Here is a 24,022-nt window from a genome sequence, read left to right as displayed (position 1 = left end):
GTGCCGAATATTTGAGAGTTTGAATATAAGATCATTGGTCTAGACCACACTGACATTATTGCACCGAATATATATATATATATATATTTGTAAAACCAATAGTCTAAATTAGAGGGAATGAAGATTTCACGCACACAACTAAGATCTTATAGTGATTTGAGCATGAGACCTCTTGTCTGCAAGTCAAAGCCATTTTTATTGAGTTAGATCCCATGACTTATAACATTGAATATTAAGAGTTGATAAATAAGTGTATTTTCACTAAAATTAACAATTGTCGGGGGAATATAGGGAAATAAAATAGGTGGGGAATATTTTTCTTAGATGAAAAAAAGAGTTGCCAAATAAAAGAATGAAGTACCATATATTTGTGGGTCAGCAGATTTGTTGGTCTTAGCTAAGCCCAAGTTTACCAACAAACGAAAAAAAAAAAATACTGTATCTATGTAATAATCTGTTAAATTACAATTGTACCCCCACAAACCCTGTAAATGTACTGGTCGAAGAATGATTCCAAAATTCAACCCAACACGTTGAAGAATGATTCCCTATGGTCGAAGAATCTCCCAAATTCAATTCAACACAACACTTCTCTTTCCATTGTCCAAAACCACCACAACAACAACCCGTATTTCCCACCAATTTTTTTCCTCAGAAAATTCCCAAATTTACCTGGAAAATCAAGCCGAATACCAAACCAAAAATGTCGACGATCAAAGACACAAGTCTCACAATTGATGAATTGGGTTGTTCCGTTTCCTTCGCCGATTTCCCCGAGGACGTCCAGCTCTGCGTTCTCTCCTTCCTCACGCCTCCCGAGATCGCCAGCGTCGCCTGCACATCGAAACGGTTCGTTTCGCTATGCAAAAACGATGGCAAGCTTTGGTTCTCTATGTGCGACCGCAGGTGGGGCTCCAAGACCCAGATCAAGAAATGGGGAAATGGGAAAATCACCTACAGAATTCTCTACCAGACCCTCAGCGATTGGGAAATTCTGATTGGATTCTGGCGCCAAGGCGGCATCGCGACATCTCCACCGTTGATTTTCTTCGAGTGGGGCCCATCGTTCATGACCGGCTTCCGGGTCTCTCCAGCCAAGGACGGTACATACGGTGTCGTAAAGGCACCCTTTTTGTGGATGAGTCTCTCGCCGGAGGGCCAAGTTGTGAACTTTCTCGACCCGGAAGGCCGGACCGAGATTTCGGAAGATTTTGCTAATTCCAAGCGGTTCAAGTTTGCGGAGAGTGATTTAGTTCCGGTCAATTTGAGCTTAATGGGGAAGACCCATTTTGTTGTGGAGGAAGATATGAGCTTTGGGGCTCGGAGAAGCTCCAGCTCAGTTAGTGGACGCGGAGACGATGGTGGGGTCGGTGAGGATTTGATTGGAGCCGAGACTAGTGGGTCCCCAGGGACATCACCGGACCAGTTGGTGGTGGAGATTTATCAGTACTTTGCGAACCGGACTAGCCCAGGTGGAGATAGAGCTTCGAGGAGGCAGAGGAGGAGAGAGAAGGAAAAGCAGGCCAGGAGGAAGTTGGAGCCTCAGCATTTCGTCAAGATTGTTGATTGCTCGCCTACACCAACTCGGCCTTTACAGGGCCTATGGAAGGTGCCTTTTTTTTCTTTATGCTTGTATGTTTCAGCTGAAAGTTGGAAAATCCGTTGTTTTATGCTTTAAAATCGTCGTTGCAGTTTCTATGCCTAATTACAGAGATACAGATATTGACATCTTCTCCTGATTTTGCTTATTGTGAAGTGCTTGTCGGACAAACTATGCCATTCAGTGTTGGTGGACTACATTTTATTTAGTTTGTATTTTGGAATTTAGAACTGGCTCCCGAATTTGCGTCCAATCTTATAAGACTATTCTCTCCAAGAATTTCCATTGGTTGTATTTCTGAGTGTTTTGCTTCGATAAGGTTAGTACTGGATGGTTTATCAGGTTGGTCTTCGTGTTCTTAGAATATACAAACAAATCCACATCAATTTGTTATGTAGGAGAATTAGGAACAGAGAACTGTCTACATGAATCCCTTATTTTAGAAATGCTTGAATATTGAGGTCGGTGCTTATGCTTCATTGATTTCTACCAAGTAGAACTCCCAAACTACTTGGTATAAGGCTTAATTGACCCCCGCTTCTTCTTCCAACTGCAGGGAATTTATGATGACATGACCTTGGGTTTTTACCTTGTTGCATATGATGACATTGGGGGCATTTCCTGCCAAAAGGTTTGCGACTCGTCTGGAAATTTTTGCAGCTTCGCACGTGTTATCAGGAAACACCCGGTCTTTTGGACAATGAACCCTACTTTTATTGAATCTCCATTTTCCCCAGAGGAAGAAAATTTGTATACTAGTCGGATACATCTTCAACCAACTGCAGCAGCAGATCACATTCACCAGCATCTCCCTCTCACAGGAAACAAAGGAGTCTCTCGCATTCTTTGCATAAACTTCAGTCATGATCTGGCTATTCCATACTTGGCAGGAACTACCACAAACCCACTGCATGCTCAGGGGAGGATTTGGCAGTATTGGGATGGAACGTTTGGGTTTGGATTTCTTCAAGATAGTTTTATCAGAGACCTGAAGCATGTTGCCAAGAATGGTTGTCTTCTTGACACCGCGGAGCATTTCTTGTGACTGATGTACTACTTTGGGATTTTTTTTATTTTTTATTTTTGTACAGACTCCCTTTGCTTGATGCCCTGTGGCCCTCTGTACTATAACTTCCATTGCAAAACCAATGGTTGAATTTCTGAAAATTTTCTGCTGTGGAATCATCTAATAAAATGTTCAATTACCTGTTGGCTCATAACTAATGACATATTTACTAATCCGTAATTGGATTAGGATGAATTGAATTGAGGATGAATTGAATTGAGGAGTTGGATTGAGGAGAATTAGATTATGGATTTCTATTGAAGTTGTTCACTAAACCATATGAATTGAGGAGAGTTAGATTCCGGATTCCTATTGAAGTTGTTTACTATATCATATGGAATTGGGGTAGGAGTGATACTAATTACTAAAACGCCCTCATTGTTGGGTTAAAGTAGATGTCAAATTCAGAATTTTTAAAATTGTGTGAGGATGTAATGGGTAAAAAAGATGAATTTCTAATGGATTTGTTATTCAGGAATTAGAATACCACCTCCCTTACTTTTTAATTCCTTGATGTGAAGTAAACAAAGGAGAATTCCTTGAATAGGTGGAATTCAATTCTTAATGAGAATTCCAATTCTTAATTAGTAAACACACTATAAATCTCTATACCATTTTTATTACTTTCAATTTAAGACCACTCAGCTTGAATAAGAACTGTTCTTTTGGTGTTAGAGAGCTTGCATAGTAAGACAGAGAGAACAATGTGACTTCTCAACATTTATTCAAAGCCAACAAGAACACAATAAGAGGAGGAAAAAAAAGCCTCATTTGGGTCTTTATGAAAGGGGCTAGTTGAAAATAGGTTTCGGCATCTCATTGTAGCATTCACAACCTCACAGCAAAACTAAAAAACAGCAAATGAATGAACCCACACACTTCAATTATACATAGGACTCCATCTGTATCAGGGACAGCAACACCACATAAAGAAGGGATGCTAAGGGGAAAAAAAGTTATCCATTCTTTGTATCATATCTCGGCAGCAACTTCTCTGGCACTGGCATTCTCATCGACGGTGTTCTTCTCATAGTCACCCTCAAGCTGGCTTAAGTTTCCTTTCTCCTTGATGAGTTGGGTGTGGTGGTGTTTGCAGTAGAGTCGGCCCTCGTGCGCAATATAGTTTGATGGGCTGATCGTACAACCTCCATGTGAGCATTTGAAACACATCTTGTGGTAAGGAGTTCCATTCACAGTAACCTATTGATCAATCTCAAAATATTAAGTGTTAGGTTTCTTTGTTGATAACAGCATGTGGAGAAATGATAATTTCAGAAGTTGGTCTTACCTTTTCTGTTGGATAAACAGTATTCTTGCAGCCAAAGCATTTATCTCTGGTTCCACCAAACATACTTGAAGCTTTGGCTACTGCAGGTTTCTGTTAAAACAGTTTATCATCAAGATGATGAGCAGATATTAAGGACTTGTATAATCCATATTAAAGCAATTAAATTTCTGGGGAATATGTACCTCACTATCAACAGGTCTCTCTGGTTTTACAATTTTTGGTGTCCCTGAAAAGGAAAATGAAACAGAATTTGATCACCTTTAGCCCACAGAGAGAGAGAGAGAGAGAGAGAGAGAGAGAGAGAGAGAGAGAGAGAGATTTAATTCATTTGGGGAATTTTTAGTTTTACCTTCAAAACTTTTGTCAAGACTGCCAGTTCTTTTAAAGAGCTGATCAAAATGTGGCCTGCAGTACAGCACTCCCTCAAATGAATTGTAGTTGCTGAGCTGCAAAATGATATTTTGGTCAATGGAGTTGTATATGAAAACCAAAAATGTGGAAGCTAGAATTAACTTTTAATTTTAAAACGTACTTCAAGAACATGTATGTTGTTGTGAGAGATGAATCATCATATGGGCAACAGCCAACAGATGAAGATTAAATCATATATCTATAAAGAATAATTATTGGATAGAACAATGCCAGAGTAACTAGTAGATGATAAGGTTGCCAATCTGGAAACTGATCTAGTTCTGTTCTTGGGTTTGAACTATACATATACATATATCAAGTTTTGGGTGTCTGATCTATGATTCTGTAACATCAAGATGCAGATGAGATTTGATAAGCATAAGACTTCCAGTGTAACTGGACAAGAAAGAACATCTACCAGGTCGTTGTCAATAGCTTAAAGGTTTTTTCTTTTAGGCCAAAGGAGAAAGGGTATCTACTCTAAACAAGAAAGAAAGTAGCTTGATCATACAGATGGGAATTCTGAAGAAATATAGTCTTATAGCATTATAGGACCAGAAAAATGAAAAAAAAACTTTAAGCAATATGAGATCCATTTTGCTTCTTCAATTGAACAATCTGTCCCCAAAATTTTGCCAAAGAGAGATTTTAAGTCTTAAGTTAGTGAAACAATGTAAGATATATGTACTACCTTGAGGGTTCCCTTGCAGTGGTGGCATCGAAAGCAGGCTTTGTGGTAGATACGGTTATCAGCTGTTAGCTTATCAACCAGATACACAGTCTTGTCACAAGCCATGCACTTCTGGGTTGTTCCTGCAAATGCCATGACTTCTCCCTGTTCACACTATTCTCTCCTTCTCTCTCTCTCTCTCTCTCTCTCTCTCTCTCTCTCTCTCCCTAAGAAAAACTGAAGGAGATAAGAAAAATGAATAAGAGAGATCAAAATATGTGGGTTGCAGGGGATTGCAGAGACCAAAAGCACAACTGTGGATGAATATGATTAAAGTTAGCTACAATTAGCAATCATGTTGTCCCATTTCCAAGCGCCCACCTACCACTCTCTGTCTGTTAGATATTTTTTCTCTTAATTAGCTTCCCCTGTCCTCCAAATGAAAACAAAGGCATACATTACATTTCATACAAACCATGCATTTGCTTTTTCTTCCTTTCTTTTTTCTTTTTTTCCTAATTGATTTCAGCATTATGAGATGGTAGCTGGAAATTCAAAAGGGATATGAACCAAATTTGCTGACTTCATTACAAAATTAATAGCTGGCCTGGCCAACATGGATGGCCCAATCTATTAGTTGATCAGCTGGGGGTATTCAGAAAGTGACTATAAATAAAGTTCGTTTGCTTTAATTAAGTTTCAAGCTAAATTAGGAGTGGGACACTAATAAGTGGGATACATGTTTGGATGGGTAAACCCTTTAAAAAAAATTGAACTTGAAGCATCAAATGACTTTAATTATCATAAGTTTGATGCTCCATGCCATCAAATGCCATCACTTCATCAACCCATTGCCTAGCTGGCTTGCTTGCTTCAGTTCTCAAACATATCTTTGCTCCTCCATGATTACACTGTTTTACATCGAACACGAATTTACTCGATTGACGATCTAACAACATATCGATTATGGTGAATTCCCTAGCTTCTTTTGACTAATTCACCTAAACATGTATGAGAAAAATCATGGGCAAAGTAACATTGCACGAGTCTGAAATGATGAGGCATCAGTTGTTTAACCTAATTCTTTTACCTTCTTCCACCGCACTCTATCATGATGACAGCTCCGTTCCATGTTCCATGCCTCCATGGGTGCCCCACATTGACTTTTGCGTTGCCGTAATGTGAGCTATATTTTGCCAATATAGGCCCCTTCTCCAGGTATTAGCAGCTCAACATTTAAATTATTTACATGCAAAGTCATAATTATCTGCAAAAGCTTGTGCTGTGTATTAGGAGGACTCATCCCATCCCATGTGAATGAAAGTGAGGTGACATAAAGCGTCTCCAAAACTGTAATCATAGTCCTCCCCAACGCAGAGCAATAGGCCCCGGGATATGCTGAATGGACCAAGATGGTCCATGGGCTTAATTAGAGATTCTTTCACACTTAAGTAGCATAAAGAAACTTTTATGTAGATAATTAACAAAGCGGGCATTTGGTCTAGTGGTATGATTCTCGCTTTGGGTGCGAGAGGTCCCGAGTTCGATTCTCGGAATGCCCCTTTTTATTTTATGTAAATTTGCTTTATATATATATAAAGGTTTTCAAGTTCAATACTAAACAAGTTTTTGAATTTTAAAACTTCTTGTTTCTAAGAAAAATTGAAGTTTTGAGCAACAAACTCGCCCTAATTGTTCTGTACTTTTTTTGCCGCCTCAAGCTCCTACAGTTACCCGCCCCCAAATTTCAAGCCCTAGCCTCCTCAATTTGGAACCCACTCGACAACATAAACGAAGAAGACGAAGTTTTGACAGAAAAAAAAACGAAGACGAAGTGAAAATGGTTTTTGGGCAAGTGGTGATTGGTCCACCTGGGTCAGGGAAGACCACCTACTGCAATGGCATGTCTCAGTTTCTCCAACTCATTGGAAGGTAAATTTTCACCACTGCTTCTGGTTTTTTTCTTTCGCAACATTGGGGGCAAAGACCAAACCAAAGAGACTACACAGAAACAAATCTATGCCTCAAGAGGCCATTCTCTCTGCTTCTGGTTTTCAAGTTTTCCTTCCTATGGCGTCAATATTATCCATATGAATCTGTCTGGATCGTCTGCAATGACAACTTTATCATTTTGGGCATGCAGAAAAGTTGCTGTTATCAATTTGGATCCTGCTAACGATGCATTGCCGTATCCTACTCATTAGTTTACTTTTCATTCTTCATATTTTGCATTTTAGTAGTTTCCTTTCCTTGTAGTACGTTAAGCCTTTACTTAAAGTTAGATATGAATGTGCTGTGAACATAGAGGATCTTATTAAACTAAGTGATGTGATGGTGGAGCACGGTCTTGGTCCAAATGGAGGTGAGTATTTATATTTAGTATATCTAAATATCTATAAACACTTTTGGTTCATCACTTGGATTAAGTAAAATGTGCAAATGTTTGTTTTTCTTTTATTAGCAATGTTTGGATTGTAAATGAAAAAGACAATTGGATAGTTTACGGTCAGCTGTTATCAGATGGTTTGCGATCAGTTATTCGTGTTTATTTTTTTGCCAAGATCCTCTTAGAGTTATGATTAACCTTTTAATGGGTGCTTAAGAGTGTGCTTTTGTTAGACTCAACAAATGATGCTTTTTTTTTGTGTGTGTGGAAATATTATAGTCTTTTAGAAGTTTTTTAATGGATTTTGTGAGCAACATACTTGTAAAGTATACGGCCCCTTCTGGATCTGCAACTTCTGAAGTTTCTTCTGTCATGTTCATCCAGGTCTCGTATATTGCATGGATTATCTAGAGAAGAATATTGACTGGTTGGAGGCGAAGTTGAAACCTCTTATAAAAGGTTTGTTTGTTTTGTCTTGCTTTACTTATTTAAATCAGGCTCTCGAAATTATGATCATGCTAATCCTTTTTTAGTTTGCCAGAGGTCATGATTATTCTTGACCATACTTTTATCCACCCGAAACTTTAGAGATGTCCAGTCCTGTCATGATGTTTGCTTGAGATACATCAATACTGCTTCTTCGACTTGTTACAACTGTCTTTTTTCATGTTGTTTATATTAAGAGAAGTTGTACAGTTCTCAGAGGGTGTGTGCATCTATTGACTGGTGTCTTCTGAAGGACTTATATACATATGATTGCATTGTTATTGCAAGAACCAGTTCAAATTGGAGCTAGTCCTCCTATGGTAGTTTGGGATTATACTTGATGTTTGACCAATGATGCCCAAGTATAAATGATAACTGAAGCCTTCAGGAAACTGCAATAAGGATCATTTGAAAGCAATTAAGCAAGTATATATGTTTTTCCTCGTTTTTGGTTGTCTAACTGCAGTCCTGTAGAGTTATGCATCATAATAGTTTGTTTGCAAGGAATGGCATGTTAGTGTTCTTGTAGGTTGTCCCCTGAGCAGTGATGAAATAACAGTTGTATTTTGCTGCCTAACAATGTTATTAACTTTGCAGATCACTACTTTCTCTTTGATTTCCCCGGCCAAGTCGAACTATTCTTTCTTCACTCCAGCACCAAGAATGTTATCATGAAACTCGTAAAGAAGTTAAACCTCAGGGTATGTTATAATCTTCTTTTGCAATCTTTGTAGCTTGCCCCATTCAACAGGACCATGATAGTTGATGTGCTTTGTGCTTGTTATCTTGATGGCTTCCTGATTTGATGCAGTTGACTGCAGTTCATTTGGTTGATGCCCACCTTTGCAGTGACCCTGGGAAGTATGTTAGTGCATTGCTTCTCTCTTTATCAACCATGCTTCATATGGAACTCCCACACATAAATGTCTTATCTAAGATTGATTTAATAGAGAGTTATGGAAAGCTAGGTATGGTTCTGGTTCTTTTTTTTTTCTTCCTGTTCCTTTCTTATACATAACATTTAAATATCTGATACTAATGCCGGTGCTCCTTATCCTTTGCTAATTTTTGCTATTTTCTTTTTGATGTCTGCAGCTTTCAACCTTGATTTTTATACAGATGTAGAGAATCTATCTTATCTTCAATACAGTCTTGATCAGGATCCTCGCTCGGCTAAATACAGGTGTGATTAACATTTGATCATGTGGAAAAGTTATGAAAAGCTTGCTTTGATATTAATAAAATGTTTCTTGTTTGTATTGCAGAAAGCTCACTAAGGAGATTTGTGATGTAGTAGAAGATTACAGTCTTGTCAATTTTGCAACTTTAGATATTCAGGCATGCCAATCCCTCTTCACTTTATTCCTGACGTCATGAACTTTTTATACTTCGTGTTTTAAGTCAGTTGCTACTTTACAGGATAAAGAGAGTGTGGGAAATCTAGTTAAACTGATAGACAAGAGCAATGGATACATTTTTGCTGGCATAGAAGCGAGCGCAGTAGAGTTCAGCAAGGTTGCAGTTGGTCCTGTTGATTGGGATTATTACAGATATCCTTTTAATTTTGATTCTATAATAATATGTTTTCTCTTATTCCTTTATCTTGTCCACTTTTTGATGCATGCTTCAAGCTGTAGCATAATTTAGAATGAAATTTGTCCACTTTTTGTGGAAAATGTCCTACTAAACCACTAGTTTAAGTATCTGAAAGAATAATTCTTACCATCACTTGGACTTGTTTGGCTGGGTATGAGTTAACTAGTCAACCTAGTCACCGGGTTTCTACATTTACATCTAGGTGGACCAGAATGTGTATGAGATCCTCATATCCAGATAGATAGGTAATGCTGCATTTGATTTGAATTGAAAAAACTTGAGGTCCAGGAAGTTCTTATGATTAGTTGATGCATCTGAACTGTGTGGTTTTGTATTTCAAAGTTTCTGTTGCATATAAACCAAAGAAATCGTTAGGTGTATTTCAATGAGTTTTGCTTAACAAAGTAGCTCACAGTTGCAGCGGTGCAAGAGAAGTACATGAAGGATGACGAAAATTTTGATGATGATGAACACTCTGGAGACTGACAATCTTCATTTTGTGAGAAAATGATTCTGGTGAGCATTGTATTGTTCCCCCGTCCTGCCTCATGATTAACAGTCAGGCACCTCTCAAGGTGGCAGATGCTTTGTGTTGACGAAATTAGGCAACTCGCTCTTGCGTGGCTATTTTTGTATGATATATGTTCGTCTCTTAGTCATGCTGTGTTTATTCATGTGAAAATGCAACTTACATGGAGCTAATTAATTTACTAGAGATTGAGCAATATGATTACATTGGTTTTATAACAACAAAACTGTGGTTTTATGGGGGCTGGATTGAATTATGCACTGCCAATGATTATGTCGATGATCTGATTAAGAATTTAATGACTTCTACTCACTTTCTACCCGTACATTGTAGTGAGTTGATAACAAAGTTTCTTCACGTGGAAGTGCGCGTACACACACACAGGAAATCTGCTTTGTTGAAGAAGATGCCTTTGAACTTCTAGATGTTATAGACTTCTGGAAAATAAATGTCTGCAGGTGAGAAGTGTCGGGGCCCCGCGCCGAATTGGAAATGGTGGGAATGAGTTTTATTATTATTATTTTTTCCCTTTTTTTTCAAAACTTAAGTTTTATTAAGAACATTCGAATACATAATTTCTAAAAGAAGAAAGAGGAAAGATGACAACACAGTCATCGAGAGTAGAGCAACAAATTGTATCCACCTTCGTCCTAAATATATGATTTCCATTATTTTTTAAAATTTGGGTGAATTTATTTTTATTTGATGATTAATCTTGTAATTTTCTTCTTAATTTATGTTCGATCAAGCGCGTGGAAATGGTCTACCGTGTCGCTCACGGCTCAAGTTGACTTGTTCTAGTCGTCTAAGCATACCTCATCATCATGATGTGAACATCTAATTTTGATTTTTTTTTAGATTTTTATATTCTGCAGCAGGAGAGAAAATACAAAGGAAATAAATATAAATAAATCTTTCTTTCTTGCATGTGGAGCTATCAGCTATGAAATGAAATTAGATTCATGTGTGTTAAATAATAAATTCCACGAAATGAATTATTCAAATTCAAATATGTATATTCAAATTAATCATGGGCAGCAATACCATTGCAATCGAGTCATATTTTGACATATTAAAAAGGTAACAAAAAACATAATGACATATTTAGCTAAGGATTAGCTTAATCCTGTTTAAATGAAACGCGACGACTTGTCACTTATGCTCTGGTTTTGGGTTTTCAACAATGAGATTAAGGCTGAGATTATTATCCTATTAACTAAACATTTTCATTTTTCATTAATATATTGTATTTGAAAGATCTCACAGGTGACGGGTGATGCCATCCATCTATAAATATTGAGATCAAACCATGAATAAAATAACATGCGTATTGCACAAGTTTTGCTTCCTCAGACAGATTCTATTGATTTATTGCATGGAGCAAGCAATGACGGAAGCACCGAGATGGATTGCTCATTTTTCCTCTTAAATAACTGCAATTATTGCTTCTACTCCTTTTCAATAACTGCAAATTAATCGTTTATCACGTAAAAATCGACGACTTGTTAATACTTACGTAATTTAGCATATTAAAACATTCAAACAGGAGAAGTTATGAATCGAGATAGTCATAAATAAAAGCAAGAAAGAGTAGGCTTAAGATCAAATACTCCCTTCTAGTCAATTTAATTACGAGTTTTCATGTATTGAATTAAAGATTTATATACTTATTTTGATTCGATAGGTGTTAATAAAAGCATGAGAAGTCATGAATCAAAAAAACTTTAATGTCATATTTACTTATCAGAAATGCGGATAGAATAAGGGATAAACCACTTGTTTTTCCCATGCCAACCTAGCTAAAAGAAGATATGCTTCTTTGTAGTGTGAAATTTCCAAATAACACTTGCTTTTTCTTGACCAAAACAAAAACAAAAAAAACTTGTTTTTACCGTGCCAACTTCCATTCCAACTAATAATTCATGTTCCCAGTGGGACAGTGGCCCTTCTAGATGACAAATATAAGCGCGTCGCTCAACATTTATTGATAAAAATAAAAAGTAAATATATTCTTATTAAAAAATTGGAGACCAAAATTCAATTCAATAATCCCCTTCTCCAAGCATAAAGACCAGGTAAAAACTCAAATTTTAAATATTTTATAGATATCCTTTGGTTTGCATTTGCAAAGAACAATCCGAACGTGTGTACGTGGCATTTTTATTTTTATTTTTCCTTCCTCCCCAAGAAGTCAGTCAACCCACACCAAAATCCATGTGGACAGAAGAAGCTTCTATAGGATTTTGTTTTGTCAAACCTTGAATTGATTATGCTTTGTTTGGATCTGCCTTCTCTCACCACAGCAGCTCCTTTTAATATATATATATATATATATATATATGTGGCTCTCTTCTCTTCCAATCAACCAAATCACAAAAAACCCACAACACCAATCTCTCTCTCTCTCTCTCTCTCTCTCTCTCAAAAACTCAGTTGACTTCAAATGTTGAGCCCTTTCAGCTGTGGCTTTTTCCACCCAGAAGATGTTCACGATGAACCCATAAGTTCAAGTCCTTGTTCAACTCCAAGAAGATCGTCCAGAAGAAGCGGCAAGGACAGCAAAAACCCATACTCAAGCCGCGGCCTCGACAAGTTCTCTGCACTCTTAGCTGATCTTGAAGAGAAAAGGCAGAAGATTTATGCAGAAACGCCCCCACAGGACATATCGTTTGTCCGCTTTGTGTTCAAGGACTCAAACGACGACGTCCCCGTCCCGATCGTGATCAAAGTGAAGGACAAAAAGGAAGACCAAAACAACAACAAAATCAGCAAGCCTGATCAATATCAGGTACTGGTAAAAGAAAAGCATGCAACACCACTCGATAAATTTACCGTTGAGCCCTCAACACCCACCAAGGAAGTGTCCCAGGAGCAACCCAAGACTGATGATAAGAAGAGGAGGGTGTTTTGGTCATGGAGTTTCAGTGACATGAACTTGGGCTTGTGGAAAAGGCCATCTTTTTATTTGCCAGTGGTTATGGTATTCATTTTGGTGCTGTTGACTGTGTTCGGGAGATCTGTTGCCATACTATGCACCTCTATTGGTTGGTATGCATTGCCAACGTTGAAAGAGAGCAGCAGCAGCAGCAGCACAAGAAGAGCATCAAAGAAAAAAGACCACGTTAGAAGATTCAGTGACAACAATAATAAGACGGCAGCCGATCATCATGGCTTGTCTTCTCCAAAGAGTAGTAGCCCCACCGTGGGTACGCCCCGGTCGCAACAGCACGGTCACCGGAAAAGCTGGTGACCATGATCATGATGCGATTGGCTTGTGAATTTCTCCATATGTTAATTGGTTCTTTCTTTCTTTTTTCCTTTTTTTTTTTGGGTCAATATTTGACTGCTCTGTATGTACAAGCTCTGCTTTTTAATTGGTTGCTTGTGGGGGGGTTGGGTTGAAACTTAGAAATTCAACTCTCTGTTTGACATGTTTGTAAATGTAAATTATGAGTTATATAGATAGTAGCCCATGTCATGTTAGCTCTTTATGGCATAGAGGTTTTGTAAGATGTAATCAGTGAAAACTGCCTGGTAATTCCATGATTATGTGGTTAATTATGTCTTGATCTTCTAGTTTTATGCTGTATTATTTCCAGAAAAAAGCTAATTAAGGATTAGATTGTGGATTAAGCTATCGTCATGAGTATAATTGTGTGGCGTTGCTTATAATAGTTAAAAAAACACAATGTTTTTAACCAATTCGAGGTCAAATAACCTTTTTTCTTTCGGATAAACATTAAGAGATGTACATCGATACTCTTATAATGGAGTCAACAACACACCTACAATAAAAGTTATGGTGCAATAATGAGAATTACCACAATTAAATATCAAACTCATCACAAAATATGATACTCTTATAATGGAGTCAACAACACACCTACAATAAAAATTATGGTGCAACAATGAGAATTACCACAATTAAATATCAAACTCATCACAAAATATATCGTAATCGCGTCATAATGAAGCTGAGAGCTACAACAGAACATTTTATTGAATGCAATACCTGAGAAATCTGGAGCTGCTTTGGCCTTGCTGTAATATACTTAACTAAATCCACTCCACGTTTCTCCTCATCTTTTTAAACAAACAATTTTCACGTTTCTCCTCTACCATGAGATGCTGCGTATCACGATGATTATTTAATGGTAATAACCATATGAAATTTTCTTGGGAATTTAAGAAGGAAATTCTTGCTCATAACAATTAAATTAATCAACCTTCAAGATCATATTGCTTCAAATATGAAAAAGGAACAAAAAAATTTGATTTTTTTTTCAGATTTTGAAATATGGAAAGCAGATTACACATGTAGTGAACTATGAGGAAGCACTTTGGTGATTGGTTAGGGGGTTCACAATTCTTCCAAAATCATCAATTTTTAAGATCCACAACCAGCCATGGCCTGTTTACTTATTTTGTAAATTATAAGGGAATACAACATGTACTTTCATCAAGAGCTGGACTGACCATCGTTTAAACAAGAAGAACGATTTTCACATTTCCAGTTTAGCATATGACATTGCTTCTGAGTGTGATTCAATTCGGAGCGATGAAAGCTAAATTGAGAGTGCCAACATCGCTACGCTTAAATAATAAAAAAAGGAAGAAATTTTTGCATCTTAAGAACTCAGTCAAGGCATCTAATTATTTAAGAGGATGAGTGACAGAAGGTAACCAGACAAAGACTTTAGAAGAGGAAAGTTATCACCACGGCACGACGTAAGGATCTCCGGTGGCACTGTTAGACTGCATACAATCATGGGAGGTTGGTTCAACTAGAAAACAGCATTAATTCTAAAATAATGGGATTCAGCCAAAGTATGAGGCTTCTCAAAGGTAAGAGTTGGCCAATGTAACACTCAGTAAGACATAAAAACAAACCTTCTTCTAGCAAGTAGGAATTGGTTTTTTGATGGAAGGTCAATTGATGTTACTAGTTTGAAAAAGTATGACCAACTATGCTCTCTCTGCAACTGTGATCTGCAATTCTTACAGCCAAAGGCCACTCCGCGTAACAAAAAAGATTGATTCAACGCTATAAATTGCAAACCACTGGGAAAAAAAAGAGAGAAGAGGATGAAGCAGTATTTCTTTTTTCAGCATTGAAATGCCAATCAAGTGTACGATTAATTTAACAAATGAAAACGAACAATAATTCTTGTCTGTTTCAGATTTTGAAAAATGGAAATCAGATTAGACATGCAATTAACAAAGAGTAAACAGTTGGTGATTAGTCTGGGGGTGTTCACATTTCTTCCAAAGTATACTACTAAGCTTAGAAATTCAAACTTCAACATGTGGTAATGTATTATATGTTATATACCAAAGCATATATGCTAATCTCCTTTTACATTACAAAGAAATCAATACAAGACCTTTATATGCCAACTCTCTTTTTACATTACAGAGAAATCAATGCAAGATAAAGACCAATATATATATCAAGCTTCAAGCACGACGCCTACTGAGGCGCCAAGAGTTAGGCTCATTGTATCTGTCATATAGCGGCTCGATGCGTTCTTGACGCTTGCGCTTGCTCATCTTGTTAGCCTCTGCAAATTTGAAGGACCTTGGTGCCAGTTCCACCAGCCATTTTGGGTCTATGGCTGTCACCTCGCGCATGTACTCTTTTGAGGTCATAACCAGCTCATGGTAGATGACCCAATCTGGTTGTTTCTGGAACAGAGCACTGCTTGGATGGATATAAACCTGCTGGTTCTCCACCAGGGTTCTGTAGCAGCCACCCTCCTCCTGCAGGTCCTTTCGAGCAGCATGAAAGAAGAACCCTGCGGTAATCGCCTTCCTGATCTTTGTATAGTGCTTTCCTGTGCTGACAACGTCCAGTTTGTACTTGTCCATGATGCTCAGAAGCTGCTTTCTCACATCCTGTGCCCTCCTCAAAGATCGAGACTGAACAAAGTTGTTAAAACACCATGGCCCTGAAAAGTTACTTGCTTTCCAAGCCTCATAGAGTGCAAGTAAAGTTAGGTGGTCTCCCTCTGGCTGAAAGAACTTGGCTCTCTTCTGATCTGCCTGGGCTTGTTTTTCCCTTGGCCTGTGAAACATATTGCCTGTTTGAGTCATTGCAATGATGGTCAACATCTCATCACTGCATCCAAGGTCCACGCTGGCGAGTAGCATCTTAGACAGGGGTGGTTCCAGAGGAAACTCAGCCATTTTCCTACCCAATCTGGTCAGCAGCCCCTCCTCATCTAGTGCTCCTAAATTGTACAGTTGTTCCATGGCAGAAACGAGTGCTTGGCTTGGAGGAGAATCCATAAAATCAAATTTCAGGAGATCATTTATTCCCATAGCTTTCATCATAAGTGCAGTCGACGCCAGATTTATCCTCTGGATTTCTGGAGTTGTAGTTGGGGACATCTCGTTGCGGTATGCACTCTCAGTGTAGAGGCGGTAACATTTCCCAGGGCCTGTACGCCCTGCTCGCCCAGCTCTTTGCTCAGCCGACGCTTGTGAAATTGGAGTTATGATCAGTGAGTCAAGCCCCAGCTTTGGGTTATAAACATTTTGTTTAGCAAACCCCGGATCAATTACATAAAATATCCCATCAATGGTCAGTGATGCCTCAGCAATATTAGTAGCCACAACTACTTTCCTCTTCCCTGGTGGAGCAGGATCAAATATCCTCGACTGCATTTCACTTGGAAGGGCGCTATATGCTGGTAGAATAATCAACTCAGGAACATTTTTACCAAGACTTTTCATCCTCTCATATAGAGTCTGGCAGGCAAAATCAATCTCTTCTTGTCCTGTCAAGAAGAGAAGGATGTCACCTTCGGGTTCTTTTAAGTGGATTTGTAGGACAGTGATTAGAGCTGCGTCAAGGTAATCACTTTCTGGCTGCTTGGTGTATAATTTCTCTACGGGAAAAGGCCTCCCGGGGATGGTGAAGATTTGACAGTCGCAGAAATATTCTGAAAACCTCTCTGCATCCAGAGTAGCAGATGTGGCAATCAAACGAAAGTCTGATCTCCGGTCCAAAAGCTGCTTAAGTAAACCAAAAAGCACATCTGTAGCGACCGTCCTCTCGTGAGCTTCGTCAAGCATCACCACGGAATATTGAGAAAGGTTCTCATCAATCATAATCTCCCTAAGAAGCATACCGTCGGTCATGTACTTGATGACAGTATCTGGTCCAGTGCAATCCTCGAAACGAATTGTATAGCCAACTTCCTCTCCCAAACGGCAACCAACCTCTTCAGCAACCCTCTTGGCCACAGACATCGCAGCCACCCTACGTGGCTGCGTACATCCAATCTTGCCCTTTGTCGTGTAACCCGCTTCTGCAAGGTACTGCGTTACCTGGGTTGTTTTACCAGAACCAGTCTCACCAATGAGGACGAGCACTGGATTAGTACGCACTGCCTCAATCAGTTGTTCCTTCAGCTTGTAGACAGGCAAGCTCTTCCTCTGTTCCTGAATTGAGAGCTTTGACCTCTGCCCAAAACTGATGGTTTTCCCTAAAGCATCCTTCTTCCACTCAGGCATTTCATAGCCTGACAAACCCACACCTCTAAGCTCTTGTGCAAATTGCCTCTCACCAGCCTCTGGCATTGGATCTTCCCAGGGACGATTCAGATCCTTTGGGATAGAATTCAACATGGTTTTTGCCAGCCTGCTTACTTCTCTATCCTCCTTAGCTAGCGCAGATCGAAGTGCAGCTGCGCGGCTCAATGACCCTTCTGGATTCTTCAAGATCTTCACAGGGGACATGTCCAAAGAATATTCCAAAAACCCCGGCTTGTCCTCCCTGGTTTCAACCTCAGTCTCTTCCTCAGCTCCCTCTTCTTGATAAAGCATACCATTTGCTTCTTCTTCATCATACATGGGATGCTCTGTAACGCTCAAAACACCAGAGGCAATCAACTGCTGGACTTCCCACTTCTCGGGCGAGCTCATTCTCTTCAATGGCCGGCGGCGTGATGGGACAAAAACATCATCCTCTTCCTCAATCCTAATCCCAGAAATACCAATCCTAGTCACAGGCCTATCCTTTGACGACAATGGGTTTGTCCTAAGACCGTCACCCTCCGAGCTCTTCTTCTCCAAGGGAAGCAAATCCTTCCCAGTTCGCTGATCAACATCCCTCATCGAAAGACTCAACTTCCTACCCGAAACCGAAACCACCTTGACATAAACTTCCTGATCCCTCTTCACCACATCCTTGGCATTACGAATTCTCCGATTCGAAATCTGCGAAACATGAACCAAACCCTCCCTCCCTCCCTGACCATTCAACTGAACAAAGCAACCGTTGTCCATCACTCTGGCCACCCTACCCTTATGAACAGTATACAATTCACACCCATCTCTGTTACGTTCATTGTGCCTTCTTTCCCTTTCTTCATCACTTCTACGCCTCTCATGTCTATCTCGTTCATTATCTCTATATCTAGCCTTCCTGCCTCCACGTCTTTCTTCTTCATCTTCTTCTCTGCAATTTCTATTTTCCTTCACGGGCTCAAAGACTCTGTCTTTCTTCGAGACCTTCTCAGGCTTCGGCGGCTTCGGACGACTGATTGCGTGAATGATGGTGAAGAGTGTACGGACAAAGTAATCCGCCATCTGGGCACCGTTTTCCTGCAATTTGGAATTGAACTCGTCGACAGTCTCGCAGCTTCGTCCCAAGTCAGTGATGAACTCTGCAAGAACAACGTCTCCCAACCCCGTATGAGTTTCGAGCTCTGAAACTACCTTGGAGAGCAAGGAAAGGTGGTTGAGCTTCGTGAAACCATCTTCAGTGGCAGCAGCCATACTTGTTGACTGGAGATTGATTGATTCGAAAAAGAAAAGGTCACGTACGATGGTTTGCTATGAACTAGAAATAGAAAATTGGGAAATTTTGAGTTATGAGCAGAACTCAACTTACGATTTTGGAAACCTGATTCAAGGCTTTTTATAGATGATTTAGTCCTTTACCTATTTGGTTTAGGATTTCATATTTGCCAGCTCTCAACCAAACCTAGTGAGTTTAGGAGATTTTGTTTTAGTTTTAGTCCTTTACATATCGGGTTCAGGATTAAATTTGCCGACTTACCTAGCGAGTTTAGGAGATTTTGAATTTGTTTTAGTCCTTTTTTATTGGTCTGGATAATCTGTTTCAATTCCTTTAAACATCGGGTTTGGGATATGCTTGCTGGCCTAAGTTAATTAGATTGATATCATATTTCTAGTCGAAAGGATTGTGAAATTACATTGGACCGAATTATGAAATTATATTGAACCGGATTGCACATAATCAGGTGAAATCCTAAAGTGATGAGAAATGCAGTTTTGGTCCCTTAAAAATTCTCCTTGCAAACAAAGCTGATATTTGGTTGTAAGAGCATCCACAATGGGCTCCCTAAACCACCTCCTTAGACAAATTTTAGGGAGGAATCGTAAAAATGCAACTCCAACCACACTCCCTATCCACTTCCTAAAATAGGGAGTCCTCTAGGAGCTCCTAAATCTGAGGAGAGAGAAATGACTCCTAGTGGTTCCCTATAATTTAATGCTGCTTTATTTAATGAGTATTTCAAACTTTTATTTAATGCTAACTATTTTTTATTTTATTTTATAATAGAGATGGACCAATTAAAAAGAGTTAAAGCATTTATGACTTTCCAAATTAAGGAGTATGGTTGGAGTTGAATTTTTTTAGAGAGCTCCTAAAATAGCTTTATTATATTCTTAGCCAAATTTTAGCTAAGAAATAGAGATCATCATTGTGGATGCTCTAAAGGGTGGAGGAGGACATAATATGTTAGGGGTGGGCACAATTTCGAGTTAATCGGACCGAACTTACCAACCTAATTATAGTGAATTGGGTTGGGTTGGCCTAAAAATGAGTGGGTATTGTGTTCAAAAAATTATAAACTGCTATGTAAAAGATTGTGTTACGAGCTGGAACCAAAACTTAAGACTAGGCTTAATTTGAGTTAACCTAACCTAACCGAACCACCTAACCCGATCACAAAAGTTTGGATTGAGTTGAGTTGGGGCCTAATAATGAGCAGATCTTTGAGTCCAATAAATTATAAACCGCTATATATCGGGTTGAATTACGAGTTGAGATTAAAACTGACCCAACGCAATCCATTAAAATATTGTGTATTTAATATTTTTTCCAGAAAGTGTTGTGCTAACTAATTAATTTCCTATGAATCACTAATGCGTGTTGTTGGGCAAGTAACATGCTCAATTCCAATTTTGCCAAGCCTAGCCAAGAATTTGATTATAACATGAGAAATCCCAAATGGCCCCTCAGCTTGTAGTTCCCTTTAAATTCATTCCCCTTGTAACCAAGAAACATTAGAATCAATCTAACCTGATTCATTCTTGCATGCAAACAGGCTTCTTTATTTAAGCAGTAGTCTAAACAAAGCACAGTAAATTAAATTTAGCAAAACTGGTCTTAATTATAAGCAGTAGTCTAAAGTCAAACACCCAACTTGTGCTTCAATAAGCATCCCACATCCAATGGTACCAACCCAGTGGAAAAAGTGGGTCTTAACATTGCGAGTTTTGGACTGGCAGGAACTGTCTCGAAGCTTTTCACCAACTATTTCCCGGCCTCTCTCTATCCAAAACCAAAAAAGAAGAATTATTTGGAAGAATACACAGCATGATTATGAACCGAAAAGTCCAATAGAGTACACCAATTTGTTTTGGATTTGGATGATGGTGTTATGTCAAATTCAAAATAATAAAATAAACTTTGATCACAACTCCAAAACACAGTTTCATGCAAGTCAGCATAGAGAAGAATAAAGTATTGTGGTCATAAGTGTCTATGGGGCTGTCTTTTCCATTTTTATGTTGGCTTCCAATGGTGTAATCTTTTAGCGACTTATATTTGTGTTAAGATATGATGTGAGAATGAAACAACATGACAACATTATAAATTATAGAAAGTCATTTTTTTACTTACAAAATTTCTTACTACTCAAGCACTCAAAAAACTTACACTCAAGACCACTCCAAAAGTAACAAAAAATTCAGTGATGAGGACATAAAAATGGGGCCATACAAAGCCTGTGAAGTTGAACACACTTACGAGGCAGGACCATCTTCAGTTGCCTGAATGAAATCTATCTTCGCATTGTAGATCGGGAAGCTGGTGATGAATAGAGAGTTTTCACAGGAGCATCCTCCTTCCTCTCACCAGTTTTCCCAGGAGCATCCTCCTCCTTCCTCTCACCAGCCTGCGGCAAAGTGCTTCCTTCTCTACGCTCCTCCCTGAGTGCAGTTTCATATGACTAAATTAAAGTACATGTTGATTATTACCGCATAAAAAAACCAATGTACTATTAAGTACAGACATTTCATTACGCCAATTGTCATTAAATAATTAATTAAACTAGTTAGGTTGACATGCCTAAACCCTAATGGGGCCTCTGCAGTTACGTAGTTTCATTTCCTTGTAGTATGTCAAGCCTTTACATAAATATAGCTATGAATGTGCTGTGAACACAGAGGATCTTAGAAAACTATGTGACGTAGTGGTGGAGCACACGCTTGGTCCAAATGGAGCCGAGCTCGTACTAAGTTTTTAATGGATTTTGTGATCAACACACTTAAGCAGTAGTCTAAATTCAAACACCCAACTTGTGCTTCACTAAGCATGCCCCATCCCATAGGACCAACCAACAAACCTAATGGAAGTGGAAGTAGGTCATCATAACAATACGAGTTTTGCACTGCCAGGAACTTTGTCTCGAAGCTTTTCACCATTTATCGGCCCTTCTCTATGCAATAACAAGTTGCATAAGATTGGTTATTTTTTCATCATCAATCCAACTCCCACCTCCGTTATAGTATCTCCGGGAGGGGTTCAAGACCATTTGCTCAAGACCTTGCACATTTGGCAGCATGTAAATAGAAAGCTCGACTTCGAACCAATTAACTACCTACACATCCAGCTATTTCAACTTCTTTAAATTGATTATGGGTGAACTCCTCCGGTTGCCATCTTTCACTTCCTTCATTTTCAGAGAAGCCAGGCGGTGATTCTGGACGCTGCAATAAGCAGGAAGAATGATTTACAATCAGTTTCACAATCAAAACAAATCAAAGGTTAGTTTCAGTTATAGATTTTGAGTTAACAATTAACTGATTGACAATCAGTTTCACAATCCAAACCCATGAAAATAAATTGCCAATGGGTAGGGAGGCCTAAAATAAGTTACTAATGCAATGCTTCCATTTTGGATGTGAGATGACACTCTGAACAAAGATCAATTTCAAGTAGATATTGAGTTAATAATTAAAGGATAAAATGCATAATAGATTCGAAAGACCATGCAACATAACAATAATGGTCTCTGAGACTGCAAGTGATCAAGGGAGTTGTGATTTTCATTGTAAATAATGAGTGTGCTGTTAATATTGTCAGACTAATAATTGGGTAGTTAGACCCAAAGATTTATGTTTAAATATGCAGACTCACCCTATATGTAAGCTTCTGCGGAAGAGGAGAAGCCTTCAGAAAGAGGACAACCCACAACAGATTTGAGCATCCTAGAGCATCACCTTCATCTACAGACAAATCCAATTGCTTAAGATTCCTAAGTGGAGCTATGTTTCCTGGCAATCTTGGCATCTGCCAATTCAGACACACACATTATAAGAAAGATGTATGATATTATAAGTTGGGGTTAATTACATTCTATATCTATAGTATAAAATGTTCTCTTATATCGCTTACTTCTCCAGAAGACATGCGCAGGTTGAGATTTTCAATCTAGGCAAAACCAGTGAAATGTGAAATTAGGGGAGGTATCATCTTCTCTTTCCATGCATGTAAGAATATCTTTCTCAATATATTCTCCCACTCCCATAAGTTGCGATGTTCAAAAACAGTGAGTTTCGGGGCAGAAATCATAACATTTCCTTTGTAATGACAGCCAATCACCTCCAGGTGGTGAAGGGATGGGCCAACAATCTCTAAATCAGATGGCAATGTGCAGCTTTTCAAGCGCAAGACTTGAAGGAATGGAGAATTGGATAGCAAAGAAATCATAAAATCTTCACCAACCCATGTAGCTTCCAGTCGAAGGGTTATCAAATAGTAAAATGCAGTGAAAAATTGAGAAGATGGCATAAGAGTACAACCATCCAGATACAAATGCTTCAAATATTTTTTGTTACACACTGGTAAGAGCTGAAAGGGAAACCTGTAGGGCCGCTTCTTCCTGGGCACATAAAATGTAGTAAGTGATGGGTACGAGAGCATAGCAATCTCTTCAACTCCCATTGCAATTGCACGAGCAACCCATTTGTCGACAAAAGAAACATACTTGCGAACATCAATATAGTGGGTCAGCCTGAAAGAAACTATCTTTGGCCCTGGGAAGGTCCGCATGAATTGGTCAACTCGTCTCACATATTCATCAGTAACCTGATCAAGGAATTCATGGTCGATATCCAGCCCAGCACCTTCCCACAGAGGTGGAAGATCAATATTGAACATGTTGGGAATATCAAAAACAAGATTTCTCCTTAATTTCCACATCCTTAGCCATCTTTTTGACAGTACGCTGGTTGTAACCAAATCTTTGATTGTTAACTTAGACACAATATAGGAACCAATACAATCAGGTAATTCACTGATCCTGTCCCTGTTAGCCTGGTAGATGCAAAAAATAAAATATAAAAAACAAGTTACCACAACAAAGCATTAATAACAAATTTGAGAATCACTAAATAAACAGTAAATTTGTTACAGCAGGTAACACAACAGAGTTCGAATTTGTACGAGAAAATAACTAAGTAGATTAAAATTCAAGACATTAAAAGAAAATTATACTCTCAATAATTAGAATGGAATAGCAGAGCAGAGTATATAGCCATTGATAGACATAGCACGGAGAAAGTAGAAGCAAAGCAGGGTAAATGCAAACTTCCTTACCTCTAAAGATTCTTGTATCTCATCCATTTTTTAAATTACTATCTTCTATTTTAACTGACGGTTTTACTA

General features: G+C 38.6%; 5 protein-coding genes, 1 non-coding gene and 1 pseudogene across 6 annotated transcripts; 4 read left to right on the top strand and 3 right to left on the bottom strand.

Annotated features, from left to right (window-relative positions):
- The first annotated feature begins 511 nt into the window (after nucleotides 1-511).
- LOC103320474 (F-box family protein) lies at nucleotides 512-2,820 on the top strand. The gene is made up of 2 exons (XM_008222152.3): nucleotides 512-1,609; nucleotides 2,157-2,820. Exons 1-2 carry the CDS (start codon nucleotides 551-553, stop codon nucleotides 2,643-2,645), a joined length of 1,548 nt encoding a protein of 515 aa, XP_008220374.1. The 5' UTR covers nucleotides 512-550; the 3' UTR covers nucleotides 2,646-2,820.
- Nucleotides 2,821-3,361: 541 nt separating this feature from the next.
- Nucleotides 3,362-5,572, bottom strand: LOC103320473 (LIM domain-containing protein WLIM1-like). The gene is made up of 5 exons (XM_008222151.3): nucleotides 5,057-5,572; nucleotides 4,304-4,400; nucleotides 4,137-4,180; nucleotides 3,955-4,044; nucleotides 3,362-3,866 (listed from the first exon to the last, which is right to left on the bottom strand). The coding sequence occupies exons 1-5, from the start codon at nucleotides 5,189-5,191 to the stop codon at nucleotides 3,639-3,641; spliced, it is 594 nt and encodes a 197-aa protein (XP_008220373.1). The 5' UTR covers nucleotides 5,192-5,572; the 3' UTR covers nucleotides 3,362-3,638.
- Nucleotides 5,573-6,525: 953 nt separating this feature from the next.
- On the top strand, nucleotides 6,526-6,597 carry TRNAP-UGG (transfer RNA proline (anticodon UGG)). The gene has a single exon. It is a non-coding gene; the product is annotated as a tRNA-Pro (tRNA).
- Nucleotides 6,598-6,620: 23 nt separating this feature from the next.
- Nucleotides 6,621-10,713, top strand: QQT1 (P-loop containing nucleoside triphosphate hydrolases superfamily protein). Its single transcript, XM_089045906.1, has 11 exons — nucleotides 6,621-6,967; nucleotides 7,179-7,223; nucleotides 7,318-7,397; nucleotides 7,806-7,880; nucleotides 8,505-8,608; nucleotides 8,719-8,875; nucleotides 9,003-9,090; nucleotides 9,173-9,245; nucleotides 9,327-9,458; nucleotides 9,918-10,019; nucleotides 10,366-10,713. Exons 1-10 carry the CDS (start codon nucleotides 6,876-6,878, stop codon nucleotides 9,987-9,989), a joined length of 918 nt encoding a protein of 305 aa, XP_088902032.1. The 5' UTR covers nucleotides 6,621-6,875; the 3' UTR covers nucleotides 9,990-10,019; nucleotides 10,366-10,713.
- Nucleotides 10,714-12,239: 1,526 nt separating this feature from the next.
- Nucleotides 12,240-13,593, top strand: LOC103320430 (uncharacterized). Its single transcript, XM_008222114.3, has one exon. The coding sequence runs from the start codon at nucleotides 12,476-12,478 to the stop codon at nucleotides 13,280-13,282; it is 807 nt and encodes a 268-aa protein (XP_008220336.2). The 5' UTR covers nucleotides 12,240-12,475; the 3' UTR covers nucleotides 13,283-13,593.
- A 1,750-nt stretch (nucleotides 13,594-15,343) lies between these two features.
- LOC103320470 (putative pre-mRNA-splicing factor ATP-dependent RNA helicase DEAH5 pseudogene) lies at nucleotides 15,344-19,002 on the bottom strand (annotated as a pseudogene).
- Nucleotides 19,003-20,955: 1,953 nt separating this feature from the next.
- On the bottom strand, nucleotides 20,956-23,980 carry LOC148919629 (F-box/LRR-repeat protein At3g26922-like). The gene is made up of 4 exons (XM_089045907.1): nucleotides 23,954-23,980; nucleotides 22,751-23,671; nucleotides 22,493-22,645; nucleotides 20,956-22,062 (listed from the first exon to the last, which is right to left on the bottom strand). Exons 1-2 carry the CDS (start codon nucleotides 23,978-23,980, stop codon nucleotides 22,787-22,789), a joined length of 912 nt encoding a protein of 303 aa, XP_088902033.1. The 3' UTR covers nucleotides 20,956-22,062; nucleotides 22,493-22,645; nucleotides 22,751-22,786.
- Nucleotides 23,981-24,022: the final 42 nt, after the last annotated feature.

The sequence above is a fragment of the Prunus mume genome, linkage group LG2, assembly GCF_029339155.1.
Source record: "Prunus mume cultivar Tortuosa linkage group LG2, ASM2933915v1, whole genome shotgun sequence".
NCBI classification, from domain to species: Eukaryota; Viridiplantae; Streptophyta; class Magnoliopsida; order Rosales; family Rosaceae; genus Prunus; species Prunus mume.
This window is presented reverse-complemented; position numbering and strand designations above follow the sequence as displayed.